General features: G+C 40.6%; 1 protein-coding gene across 2 annotated transcripts in view; it reads left to right on the forward strand.

Moving 5' to 3' along the window:
- Positions 1–13,413, forward strand: part of Egf (epidermal growth factor) — a 76,454-nt gene that overhangs the window by 21,976 nt on the left and 41,065 nt on the right. For both annotated transcript variants that reach the window (XM_013150605.3, XM_013150606.3), the window contains exons 6-9: positions 6,878–7,003; positions 8,537–8,659; positions 11,429–11,551; positions 12,463–12,588. In XM_013150605.3, the coding sequence (XP_013006059.1) occupies positions 6,878–7,003; positions 8,537–8,659; positions 11,429–11,551; positions 12,463–12,588 (498 nt within the window). The remainder of the gene's footprint in view (positions 1–6,877; positions 7,004–8,536; positions 8,660–11,428; positions 11,552–12,462; positions 12,589–13,413) is intronic.

Raw genomic sequence — 13,413 nt, forward strand, 5'->3', positions numbered from 1 at the left:
TCTCTGCGTTAGCTCAGCTCAGCTTTAAGTCTATTTTATAGACTTAAAATATCGGAAGTTCACTGATCTTATATAGCTGGGTCAAAGTCATACTCTAAAGAACGTGGGTTTTGAGTGAATGTAGACACACACTGAACTGCCTCCCTCCCTGGGTTCTAATGGCCCATTTCAGAATTTGGGTGTGTCTTGCTTGTTTTTGGAAAACTCGTCCTTTGGCATTCATTGTGTCTTGGTGGTTAAATACTTCAATTTGTACAGAACGTGAAGGCAAAAATCTTTTTTCTCTCTTTTTTTTCTGTCAGTTTCACAAACACAAAATGCAATGTCTGTCTCCCTCTGTATGTCTGTCTTTCTCGCTTCCTCTCTCTCTCTCTGCTGTCTGAGTACACAGAATGGACCCCACAATTACATCTGTTAGTCAGCTCTCTGAGCTGTCCAACACCTATACCATTATGTGCATTTTGAGCCAGTGTGGGAACTTATTCATACCAATGTAACAAGATTTCAAGTTCAACTTCTGGAGAAGTTTTGTAGTTAGTTTGCTGCTAACAGATATTATCTTTAAAGATCCATTTGAGGGGCCCTCTTTTTTATTTTTCAAAGATAGAGTCCATCTTTATTTAAGCTTATAGGGAGTTTTAAGAAGCATATGCCTTGGGCGATATTGGGTATGTATCATCAACTCTATATAAAGGACTTTACATTCATTTTATACAAAAGATATTGTTGAATTTCTTTAATTCCGTTAGTTCATAAAGGATAATTGCTTCCACAGGGAAATGTAACTGCTTCTGGACATGATGAGTATAGAGCCAAAACTGGAGGTGAGGGGTATCGAATGATATCATTCAGGTATCATTCGGATTTTCTCATCACTGGGGAGTCTACTGTAAGATGTTAGTTATCTGGAAACCTCAGAAAAAGAATCATCCTAGAAAGATGTGTCTCTATTCATATAATTTAAATTACTCAATTAAACACACAAAAGTCTGTTATTTTTCACGGAAATGTTAGCAAAACACAGATCTACGTATTCTCCTGCACCCTCTATAGCTCTTGATCTTTTGTCAGCGATCACGGGTTGACAAGCACGTGTGTCACAGGGCACTGGCTCGGCAGAGCTGGTTTATAGTGTGGCTCTGCCCTGCTCCCCACGGCTGCTGCAGGAAACGCCTCTAAGTGCTGGGAGCCTCTGCTTAGTAGTCTAGGGCTCCCTTCTCCGCGCCACTGTGGCACACTGCGGATCCCACATGCCTCTCTGTGGGGCGTTTGTTTGTTTTCTAATCTGAGGCCCTTTATTTGCTCAGGAAGCCAGAGCATTTGTCCAGTAGAATTTTCCACTTTCTGAATTTTGCAGGTTTTATCTCTGCCGTGTCATTGAACAGGTTTGCTTGACTTCTGTATTTCCCATGAACTGGGAGTTTAGGGCCAGAAGCCTGATCAAAGGAAGGAGTTTCCCGGAGTGCTTTGTGGGTGACGCTGCAGGTGGCACTTTGCTCCTGATTGTACCATTTTAGGAATGTAGTGGCTGCTTCTCAATTGTTTTTGTGATGTTCAAGATAGTTCTGGGGCTACCACCTGGGGCCATCAACTGTAAAGGCTCCCATCAGCCTTTTGTCTAATAGGCTTAGAAGCTATTGATTATCATTGCTTAAAACCATTTTTAAAACTTCGGGGCTCATAGGAATGGCATTCTGTCATTGTTTATGCATTAGCTGGAATTCTTACATAAAGAACTGTTCCACATCAAACATATAATTTCCCTGAGGAAGAATTTTGGGGGTAGAGGTGTGATATTTTGTGTTTTCTGTTTTCACATAACAAGTGGACCCACTTGCCAGAAATGGGTGTGTAAGTTCATAAAAGACAGAGTGGGCCTGAAGGGATCTTCTTAAGCATAAAAAGCATTTTGTAAAAACTTTTTAGAGGATGTTAGGTTTTGTTCTCACTGATTCTTAAAGGAGTTCAGATGGATAAGAATTCCAAGTAGGTGAATTCTGGCTGAATTAAAAAAAAAACTGTAATTATGAATTCTAATAGCACAAAATGGCCATTCTTGTATTTCCTTCACTGTATATGTGTTAACAGGGAAGAAAAATTCTAATTTGTGCATGTTAAGAAATGTTTTGAGAAATTTGAGATGGTTACTGTTGAGAACTCATTAATAAGAAAACAAAATAGGCAAATGAAATAAAAATGTAACTGGGGTTTTTATGGAAATTCCTTAAAAGCCACAGTAATAATTACATGTGCATAATTATATGACACACTTAAGTATATACCTGCATAAGAATGTATACACCCACATCCCCCCCCCCAAAGGTATGGTAAGGAGAGGGAGCCACAGTCAGAGGCTGGGGTTGACACCCAGTTCTATCCCTTCTAGGCTGTGTGATCCTCAGTAAGACACAGTTTTCTAATCTGTAAAATGAAAAAGAATATTCACTCTGTAGAGCTCAAGGGCTTGCTATGAGAATTAAATCTGATAGTAAAAATGCTTTGTAGAGTGTCGCTCAGGTTTTTATTGTTTGTGCTAAACATCAGGGACGCCACACATTTCCTTAAATCTTAGCCCACTTCGCCTACAGGAAGTTCAGGATTGGCTGTGCGCTCCTCAAGTAGAGCCTCAAAGCACAGTCACTGTGGGCAGTAAACTCCACGATTAGGAGCTTTAACTGATCTCAAAGGAATTAAGCCCCTGTGCCAGGCTCCGAGAAGGGCTATTATCCTGGGTCAGCAGCAGTACTGCGCGTGTTAGCTTTGGCCTATTTTGGAGCTAAAGAACAGCAGAAGATTAAGGAGATTAAACAAAACTATAACCCTCAATCCTGTGTTTTGTCACTTCCTTAGGTGACCTTTAAAGCCCTTAGTGTCTGAATTCGGGTCACACCATTGGCACCACCATGCAGAAGAGAAGGGTGATTATTTGCAGCTTTTTTTCATAACTGGAGAGTGATGTGTGTCATTATGTATCATTAAGACCATCAGCAGTATGGTAGAGCGGACAGAATTCTAGGCTAACACCACCTGACCATCTGTTTGTGTTGTATCTCTAAGGTTGTCTTAAAATTCAAAGGAAACCAAATAAAGGTGCAGGTGGCATAATCACAGGGTTTTTTTCCCTGCTTATATTTCAGGTGTTTGGTGGGCACTTGTGACATAAAAGGCAACGTGGCAGGGGATAATGGGGCTAAAAATAGGGTAGGCGCCTGATCCTTTGAAACTTATCAACGAATGGAAAAAGGTACATGCTATACACTGATGATCAGAGCACACATGTGCACAGGTGAGAGCTACAGAAACAACAGGATAAATAGGAAGACCAGGGCATTCCTTGTATTTTAAAATTGTTTTCTTTATTACTCAGTCTGGTTTCCTGTTATCATATTATGTGCCATAATTAAGGTTTGAAAATCTTCGGAGGGGTAGATGTAGAGGAGTTTACCCCAAACATTTCACTTTGCTTAGAACCCTAGAACATTTTTTTAAAAAGAGAGGGAGTGGATATCAGATGATATCTGCTTCTATACTTTCATTTCATGGATTAGGAAGCTTAAGGTCAAAGAGTTACCTCTTTGATTTGTTATAAAGGGCAGAATCAATACAACATTTAATTTTCCTAATTCTTAACCCTGGTGAATTATCTATCATGCTGGGTTTGGAAAAAAATTTTTTGTAGAGAATATGTATAGGAAGCAAAATCTTTGCTTTTCATTACCTGAAAAATGGTAGAATTTTGGTGCTATTAAGAGGCTAATAACAGACCATCCTAGATTTCTGTAGTGGTTGTTCACTTGCAAAGCTGAAAGAAAATTGAAGTTAACAATATATGCTTTTCAAAAAGTTTGAAGTGAGTACATTTTGTCACCAATAAGTTTAAAAGTTTCTAATTTTAGTCATTCGCTTTAAAATTTTGAGTTGTTTCACTGTTAATTTTGCCTAAATAAAATTTGGCAGTTGGAAGTGTAGCTTAGGTGAATAGTGCCTACAGTATTCATGAGGCCCTTGGTTCAATTCCCAGCATTGTAAAAAAACAGTGGTACAGAACAGAATAAAATAAAAGTTTGATAGTTTAAGTGAAGCATGCAGAAATGTGAAAAGAATGTAAACTGTACATGCATAATTAGCATGGACAAGAAACACATTTTTAAAATCAATATCCAAAAGATGATTCAGTACAAATCTTAGCAGATTTATTGGGCAATATTGCATTTGTAAGGAGAGTTAGAAAGATTAATTTTGCATGTAATTCTGTCTAGAGATCTGAGAAAATAAGTTCAAAGTAACTAAGAAAATAACACAGGTCAACTAAAGCTTCCTGTGACTAGATGAAGCTGAATGGCCCCTGTAGCCAGTCTTGCTCAAAGCATAGTTTGAAGACTTCCAGCATCAGTACCACTGCAGATTCTGTAACACAGCTGATTTCTGAGTCTGTCCCTAAGTAGCTCGGTCAGAATCTGGGGAACATGCTCTCTGGGTGTTGATGTACTGTTACGGTTTAGATCTATAAGGTGCCCAAATCCTCATGTTCTCATGGGAAGGGGTTTGGAAGATGAGTGGATTATGGGGTTTGCGGCTGGCCTCCAATCAGGAGGCAGGGTCCAGTGAGACCAAGTGCAGGTTCACTGCAGCTGCATCTCATTTTCGGCTCCTTCCTTCACTCCTTGATTCCTGTCCAACATAAGGCGAGCAGCTCTCCTGTGCCACAGTGCTGTGCCACATTGTCCTGCCTGGGAGCCCCTGACCATGCACTGCAGCATGAATCAAAGTGAACTTTTCCTCCTTTAATTTGCCGGTGTTGGGTATTGTGTCTTACCGATGAAGAAAGTAACTAAGACACGCACACTAGGGATATTTTGACACGCACACTAGGGATATTTTCAATGGGGCAAAAATGTTTCCACTGAATATGGCAATATTGTTGGTAAGGAAGTGTTTAGTCTATAACCACTCCTGTTTTTAAAATTTTTAGACCTGGGATTCCAATTTGCTGTAAAATGTTTGCATCTGTGTTTTTATACCCTCTTACTTCCTATGCACAAAATAGATGAGCAAAATTGATGTTCTTAGGAAGCAAAAAATGTCCTGCTAAAAAACAAGAATCGTATTTTGAAGCCTACTTTGCTGACTTTTGCAAACAGGGTGTCGCAGAGTAATGGCAATATCATGAGCATTACTAGACATGTAAGCAAAGCCCTCAATTGTGTTTTATCATGAATCTGCTTATGCCTAGGATTTTCCTACAGGTGGTTTCTTTACGTATTAGTGGATGTGTGTATACATCGTTATGTATCATGTCACCCTACCCTGTCACAAACACTGATGTGCCTGGTGGTTTTTGTATTTTTGTTTTATTGTTTTTTTCAAAGTATAAAAATAAACATGTCATTTCAAATGTGAAAGAAAGTGCTTTGTGATGTGAAATCACATTTGAGAGCCCCTCAACTTAGCCTGAGTCCCTGCACTAGGCCCCAACAGACTGAACTATAATGGAGTTGTTGACGCTGAAATTCCACATCACCAAACCTCAACCAAATTGATTCCTTTGGAGGAATCAAGAGACAAAGACAGTTAAATCCCCAAAGAGGCCCATAGCCTCCTTCCCCCATCCTAAGGAAGTCCTCTCTGCTCTATCCCTTACTAGGAAAGGGATAAAAAAAATTTTTTTTTTGTTTTATGCTGATGCTTTGTTTCTGCTCAAGTTGTTTTATAAAAACAGACTATTCTATAACCAGCATAGCTCCTATTTTTAGGTGAAATGCTGCCTCATTTGTGGATAGCAAATAGAAGCCAAAGGAGGGCATTTATCTATGTGCATTTAAATTCTGTCTTTCAACAGTATGTAAAAACAGGTAAAGTCAGCTGGAGGAGACATTGCTTTAAGAGAGAGATGAAAGAAAGACCCTTGCTGGTTCTTTTCCCGTTTTTCCACCCCAGTGCTGGACGTTCAGCAGCTATTTTCTCAGGCCCTGAGCTCTGTTCTTTCTACACAGACACTCCTGAGTCTTAACCGGGCCTGATTTCAGGCTCCACGACCCTAGCTTTCCTCCTTGGCCTTTGCCTCTGGCCTTCATATCACCTGCATTTAATGCATCTGCTGTTAGAGAGAAGCTTATCTCTGCACTTCCCATAGCACTGTACAAAGGCTCTATAGTTATAACTAGCAAATGATATGAAGGAGCAGAAGAGACAAAAAGCGTGTTAACTTTCTGGAAAGAGTGACATATATTTGCTAGTTTAACGCTAGATTTTGGTTCTGAGAAAAACAGAGGGTACCACGATGCCCATTTGTTGTTCAATAGAGTTAATTTAACTCAGTTCTCACTTATAGTGATTATAATTATATCCTAATCACCCAGTTACACCTAACTCAATCTACCTGTAGCTAATTCAACCTAATTACCCATTTCCCAGACTTTTCTGGGGTCTTTCATAATCCATATCCCCGTATTTCAGAAGTCTGTGGACAAGACAGTGATAAATATTAAGTCTAAATGAGATTCTTTAAATAATGATTGTAGCAGACACATCTGACGTGACCTCTTACACTCAAGACACGCTTTGAAATTTTTTTTTAAAAAATTCCTAGACATTTCATTTTCAGAATTTAAAAAAATTGTATCTATTAAAAGTATAATATACATATCAGAGTGAAGCCGCGGTAAGTGGTGCTGCTGTGACCTGTAAGTAACGCCATTCCAGCTCCCTGGCATGGGAGATCCTGGGCATCCCGCAGGGTGACACAATTAGGTGGATGGGTTTGGAGACCCTGGGGATCCAACGCAGGCCAACTTGACTTCTTTAGGAACCTTGACAATATGGTGTATTTTCCTGTCAAAACACATCTCCGCTCCAAACAAACCCCTTTCTGCCTTAGAGCCGGGGCGACACAAGCTGGACAAAACGCTATGCGACCGCGGCGAGGACGGGCGAGACCCCGGGTCCCAGTCGTGCGCATGCGCGGAGGGGTACGCGCCGAGCCAAGACCGGAAGTCCTGCGAAGGTAACGCGCACCGCTGGGTGGTGAGGGGACGTCCGCGAAGAGCGGGGCTCCGGGCCATCCGGGGCCATCAGCGCCCCCCAGCGCCCTCCGGCTGCCCGAAAGGAAACCGTCGTCCAGCCCAACCACTCTCCTTTCTCAGAACAGTTCTTTTTCGTGATATATAAAGAAAGCCTGTATAACGCTTTCAGGCCTTTCTGTGAGCCGGGTGCCCAGGTCACACTGTGCGAGGCCGCTCGGGCGGTGATCGGTCTAGGCTGGGTGCCGGGCGGACGGCGGGGGTCCCCCGTGTCTGACTCTGTGCACAGTTTCGGGGTAGGCCAGTGTTAGGGAGAGCGGCTTCATCGCCCCACTTAGGGTCTCGAGAATGCGCCTGGTTCCATCTCATCCTGTGGAACCAGGAGCCCGGGAACTGAACCAGGCTGGCTCTCAGGGCTCGCGGGGTGCGGTCCCAGGCGCAGTTTAACGAAACAGGGAGAAACAGCGCAGCCTTCTACCGAGAAAGAGCTGGGATTTAGGGCTGGGGAGGAATCTCGGGGCTGCACTAGTCGGGGTGAGCCCTCGGGGCAGCGAGGGGCCCTGGGCTGCGGGTGGCCCCGTTGTCGGGCAGGGCCCCCCTCGGCCGTGGGGAAGCCTGAGACCCTCCGAGGTTTCCTAACAGACCGCGCGGCTGGCTCTGCAAGGTGTGTACCTACCGTGCCACCTGTGCATCGGGGGATAAGTCTGGTGTGCAGATCAATGAAATGCTGTGCACACTGCAGAACACAAACGGCGTTTATGAATTCATCTTTCAGAGAATTGAGGACACTGCCTTCTCGCGGTCAGTTACAGCTTACGCTGATATAGGGGAAATAAACTCCCAACCTACTCTATGTCCCGTACGAGTTCGTGTTCTCTAAAATCCAAGAAGGAATTTTAGGAACAACGGAGGTTAAGAGCAGAATATGTTTATTGAGAGAAAGAAAGCTTTTGTCCTAGAGAGAGGCAGAAGGGATCCTGAGCGGGCTGCCAAGGACTCTTTTCTAGAGACTTTCATAGAGCAAAACCACGAGGTGAGATGGGTCCAAGATGGGGAAAAATGGGAACTCACAAGATGGGCATGAGGTCGGACAGAGCTATGGTTAACAAATAAGATTAATGTGCCAGGTAAAATTGGAGACAAATGGGGAAGTGAGTCAGGTAGCTAGCAGGTAAGCTTAAAGAGCGGGGGTGGGGGGTGAATGTTGACTACTGGCTTCCTCAGGGCGATACAGACCTATTTAGAATATCGACCCATAGGATGTGGGTACATTTGTTTGATCTTTTGTAGTGAGGCCTGACCCACAGTGAGAGGTGTCTGTATCCCCCAGTTGCAAGGGTTTCTACCCCGGCTCCTTTGAGGATCTAGCCCTGTCTCACTGCATATAATATTTCTACCTAACTCAGCTGCCTATAATAATACCGGTGCGAGGTACTCTCCTTTGGGCTGGATACTGAGATCATGATTTAATTTCAGAAATAACCACCTGGCTATGCTTTGCTGTTGTCCTTGTGCAGATGTCAATGAGTGCGCTTTTTGGAACCATGGCTGCACTCTTGGGTGTGAGAACATCCCCGGATCCTATTACTGCACATGCCCTGCAGGATTCATTCTGCTTCCTGATGGGAAGCGCTGTCACGGTAAGTCGCTGCAACAAGTATTTATTGTAGCATTTCTCTTCGCTTTTTTCAGATGACTGTAATCTAGGTTAGTGGTCTGGGTAAGAAGAGTGCATCAGAATTACTTTAGAATTTTATTTTTTGTTTGCTTTTGAAAATACAGATACTGGGGCCACACTACAGACATATTAAAGTCCTCCATGCTTAGGAAATATGTACAGAATCCATCCCAAAAATCTAAACACACTTCAGGAAAAGAAAAATAATAAATATCAAGAAGCTAATGTTGACCACTTTGGGCACTTCTTGTGAATGTGGAGGCCCAAGTTGCTTGTACTGACCTCATGATGTCTTGATAATTTTAGTGTTAAAATATATACACAAGTTTTTCTTTTCTGAAGCATGGATACATTTTTGTGGAAGATATAAATATATATAGTCCCCATTTCTATACTGATATTAGCTTATGTTTCATTGTGTATCTCTAAAAGGCAAACAGATTTTTAAAAAACAGCCATAATACATTATTATATCTAAAAAACTAAGTGTAATTCTCTCCTGTCTACTATCAGTTTGTTGTCAGGTACAAATACAATGCTATTATACTTCAAAAGTTAATAATAAATTCTTAATCACATCAACTTTCTGGTCAGTTTTCAAATTTCTCATATTAAAAAGTTTTGTAAACAGTTGTTTATGTATTCAAAATAAGCTCTCTGTGTTAATTGTATTATTCTATAGATTTTCTTTCCTCTTCTTTTTCCTTTGGACAAATATTTGTTAACTTTTTTTTTCCAGCAGAGTTGCTCACTTTTTGAATTTTGCTAGTCACCCTTCTGTCATGTCCATGTCTTTTCTGAAAGCTTGTATCTGCAAGATTGATCAGATTTAGCTTTGATATATTTTGACAAGAATACTTCATAGATATGTTTGCACTTCTATGGAGAGATGCATAATATCTTGTATTTTTTTTTTTTGGTCATGCTCAGTTTGATCAGTATGTTCATTTATGATTTATAAAATTTTCTTGCAATCATTTCCTAAATCTATTACTTCATCAAGAGTTTCAAATGGTAATAGTCAAATTCTGTTATTTTTAAAATATTAATTGCAGTGCTCTTTTAAAGAAAACTTTCTCTCATTAATTATTAACTTACCTAAGACACAATTCTTACAATTCTTTCTTTAGAGAGGTGCTTCCTTGACACCTTTCCGAAGTGACCTGCCAATGTTTTTAATTAGGTATCTTTATAATCTCATAGATTTTAAACATTTTCACTTTGAGTTGCTATCCTTACTGATTAGCAGATTCTCTCCCCTTTGCCACTGGAACCTCCTCCCCTACTTTTTTGTAAAGCTTAGCTTTCTCAGTGTTTTGATTCATGCTTTATGAAGTTTTTTTCTAGCAGTCATTTCCTGAATCTGTTATTTCATCAAGTGTTTCAAATGGTAATAGTCTTTGACACTTTCCTCGTTACCTGATTACATTCGTTACACTTTGCTGGCTCATTGTGTTCCCGTTATCTTCTAGACTTGCAATCAGCAATTTTTCAAGGGGCACTGCTTCCTTTTAATGCGAAATCGCATCTAGAGGACATAAGCTGCCACTGAGGCGTTATTTCCAACCTCTGGGGGGCATCAACGCTAGCAATACACTTATTAAAAAGAAAATACATATGAGTTTGTATGGCTAGTCCCAGTGCAAATTTAGGATTACATATTCAGATTGCCTTCTGATAGCTATCTTACTGAGTACACTAGCATGGATAAGTACAATTGAATGTTTAAAATCAAGTTTGTTATTTAGTCCTACTTTAAAGGCAGTGGATAACTCACAGATGGGATGGAAAAAAAAGGCAGAGGAGAATACGTCAGCTAGATATTATCTATCTTATGAAACAAGCCAGGCACATTGAAATGAATGAATGGTAACAGATTTCTTGCAAAAAACCCACCACCATTTTTGTGCCTGTCTGTGAAACTTGCCCAGGTCGTGAGTCTGCCTCTTGTTAAACGTGCTGTGCAGGTGCAGGATATAAATGTGCCAAGCATGACACACACAGTCTCATTTGATTATCAAAACCCCTAGAACTTTCATGACGTATTTTACATTTGCATCTTTGGTTTACTTGAGATTAATTTTGATGGGTGGCATAGAGTAGGGATTTAATTTTTCCTGAAATTATTATTTATTTCTGTACCATTTTTGAATAATCTTTCACATGCTCACTTATGTAAAATAACTCCTTACATGTACACTTTTATGCATGTTTGAGTTTTTTCTAGTCGGAGCTTTCTATCCTGTTCTGTTATCTTCTATTTCTGCATCCATCCCCTCCCATTTTAATGATCACACGTTATCATGAAGTTATGAGAATTTATACTGTATCTGTCATACATGTTAACATTTGTTAAGGACCCTTCATTTCTCTTTCTGTATCTAACCACTAATACAGGATGTCCTTCTTTTTTTTAACAAATGTATTTCTTTTGACAGATGACCTTAATAATCATTTGTTTAAGTTCCATTGAAAATGTTTTGAAAGTTTGATGATGAATAACTAAAAATTTTGTTTGAAATAAAGGCAGCTCAGAAGAAACTAGAGAAATTTTCAAAATGAGTGCTCTTTAATTTTCTTAAATTGGATTTTTCTTGCTTTTATATATCTGTTACCATAGCTATCTATAAATACTTGATCTTTAACCTCTTTCAACTTTTTATTAGCAGCTGTAGTACATTTCTACCAACCTGACTTAACACAAATCTTGCCTTTGTCCATCATGAATCAGAATTGGTTTCCTGTCCAAGCGGTGCATCTGGATGTAGCCATGGCTGCGTTCTGACGTCAGATGGTCCCCTGTGTTTCTGTCCTAAAGGCTCTGTGCTCCAGGCAGATGGAAAAACATGCAGTGGTAAGTTTATTTGCCTTTTGCTGGTTTGAACCTGTGCATTTTCTAAGTGACACCTCAAAGTTGATCTTATTGCCAAAGGAGAGTAGTTTCCAGATATTACACATTAAAAGATAATTTAGTCAATAGATTAACACACAGATTTAAACTGCGATTCTGCTTTGTTTTAAGAAAGCTTGGTGAAGTGATTTTGAGCAAGGGCTTTCAGGCGACAGCCTTGAGGTCGCGTTACCAGTCACAAGCAGAGCGATTTAGCCTGGACGCTGGACTTGTCTTAGTCTGTTTCCCCAACTGTGGCAGTACTGACCCTTCCTCCTGGACTGAACGGGATGGCAGGTGCAGAGAGCTTGGCCTGTGGCTTGCACCCAATAAATACCTTCTTGGCTTCATGGAAACTTGAGCATATATAAGTCAGGATATAGCCCAAAATTAGCAAAAGAAGTTTGGGTGGATTTTTGATTTTTTAATTTTAAAAAAGTGAAAAAGAAGCAGCAGCTCATTTTACGTCATGGGATGAAGTATTGCCCAAATCGAGAGTTAAAATAATGCCAATTTAGATTTTAAAAAAGGAAATGAACAAAGAAGTCAAGAGGCTGTTAAATGTGAGAGGGAGAGTGAGGACAGCTGCCAAACTCACCAAAATAGGTTTCTCCAGCCAGCTGCTGGGTACTTCTCTAGAGCTCAGTGGAATGCAAAAGGTTAACAGCCACGATTTTGACCTATAGGGAAGGGGGCACTGTGACAGTTTTCTCTAATCTCTCGAAAAATCAACTCAGTTGCAGCAGTAAGGATGGGCGGGGGGGGGCACGACAGTTTTCAAATTGTGCTTGTAAGTGGTCCACCATAATACTTCGATAGAGAATCCTTACGTTTTGAATGACAGAACATCGTTACCAAGCACCTGCTTTCTCTAGGCTGTTCGTCACCCGATAATGGCGGCTGTAGCCAGCACTGCATCACACGCAGCCCAGTGTCGTGGGAGTGTGGTTGCTTCCCTGGGTATGACTTGCAGCTGGACGGGAAAAGCTGTGCCGCTTCAGGTCAGTGCTATGGTTGCCCAGAATGTTTTCCTGCAAAAGAAACAAATCACGTGAAAACTACATTTCCTTTAGAATGATATGTTAAATTTTGCTTCTTGGTAGAAATCTTGATTTTTTTTCTGAAATAGAAAGTATGCCCAGTCACTACAAATAACATGGAGTAATTACAACATCAAGAAAAACCATATTTTGGAGGAGCATTTCTAGGTTAACTAGCATCTACAAAAGATTTACCAAAATGTCAAGTACGGTGTTTTCTTATAGACAGCAGATGGCCAGAGTAGTGTTAAACTGTAGTTAGAGATATTTAAGAAATACATGTTGATTGACTTGATTTTTATCTCTTCAGTGAATGTAATGCCTTGACAAGTTCTGTCCTTTTCATGTCAAAATTTAATATGAAGTTGTATGCTTTCACTATTTTTTAATAGCCTTGGACATGTTAGATTTATATCACACTGATTTAACCTCTCTTAAAAGTTCACTATGCTGAGAACCTGGGACCACATCATTATCATGAAAGCTTCCCTTTAGACCACAGTGGTCTTAACTTTTGTTTTTTTGGTACTGGGAATTGAACTCAGAACCTTGTGCTTACCAGGCAGGCACTGTGCTGCTGAGCTATATCCCTAGTGAACCTTAACTTTTGAAGGTTGAGTTCATAGCATAATCTGAGTCCTGAAGGCAACCAAGGTCTCATTATACTCAAGTAATCCTGCCCACCTCTCAGAAAGCCCTGGTCTTCTTCAGACATGAATTCAGTGTGTATGAACCAGGGAAGCTGCAACCTCAAGCCCTGCAACATTTGGCTGTGGCTCTGGCTAT

Source organism: Cavia porcellus, unplaced genomic scaffold, assembly GCF_034190915.1.
Source record: "Cavia porcellus strain 051 isolate PalLab524CR breed Dunkin Hartley unplaced genomic scaffold, mCavPor4.1 scaffold_14, whole genome shotgun sequence".
NCBI lineage: Eukaryota > Metazoa > Chordata > Mammalia > Rodentia > Caviidae > Cavia > Cavia porcellus.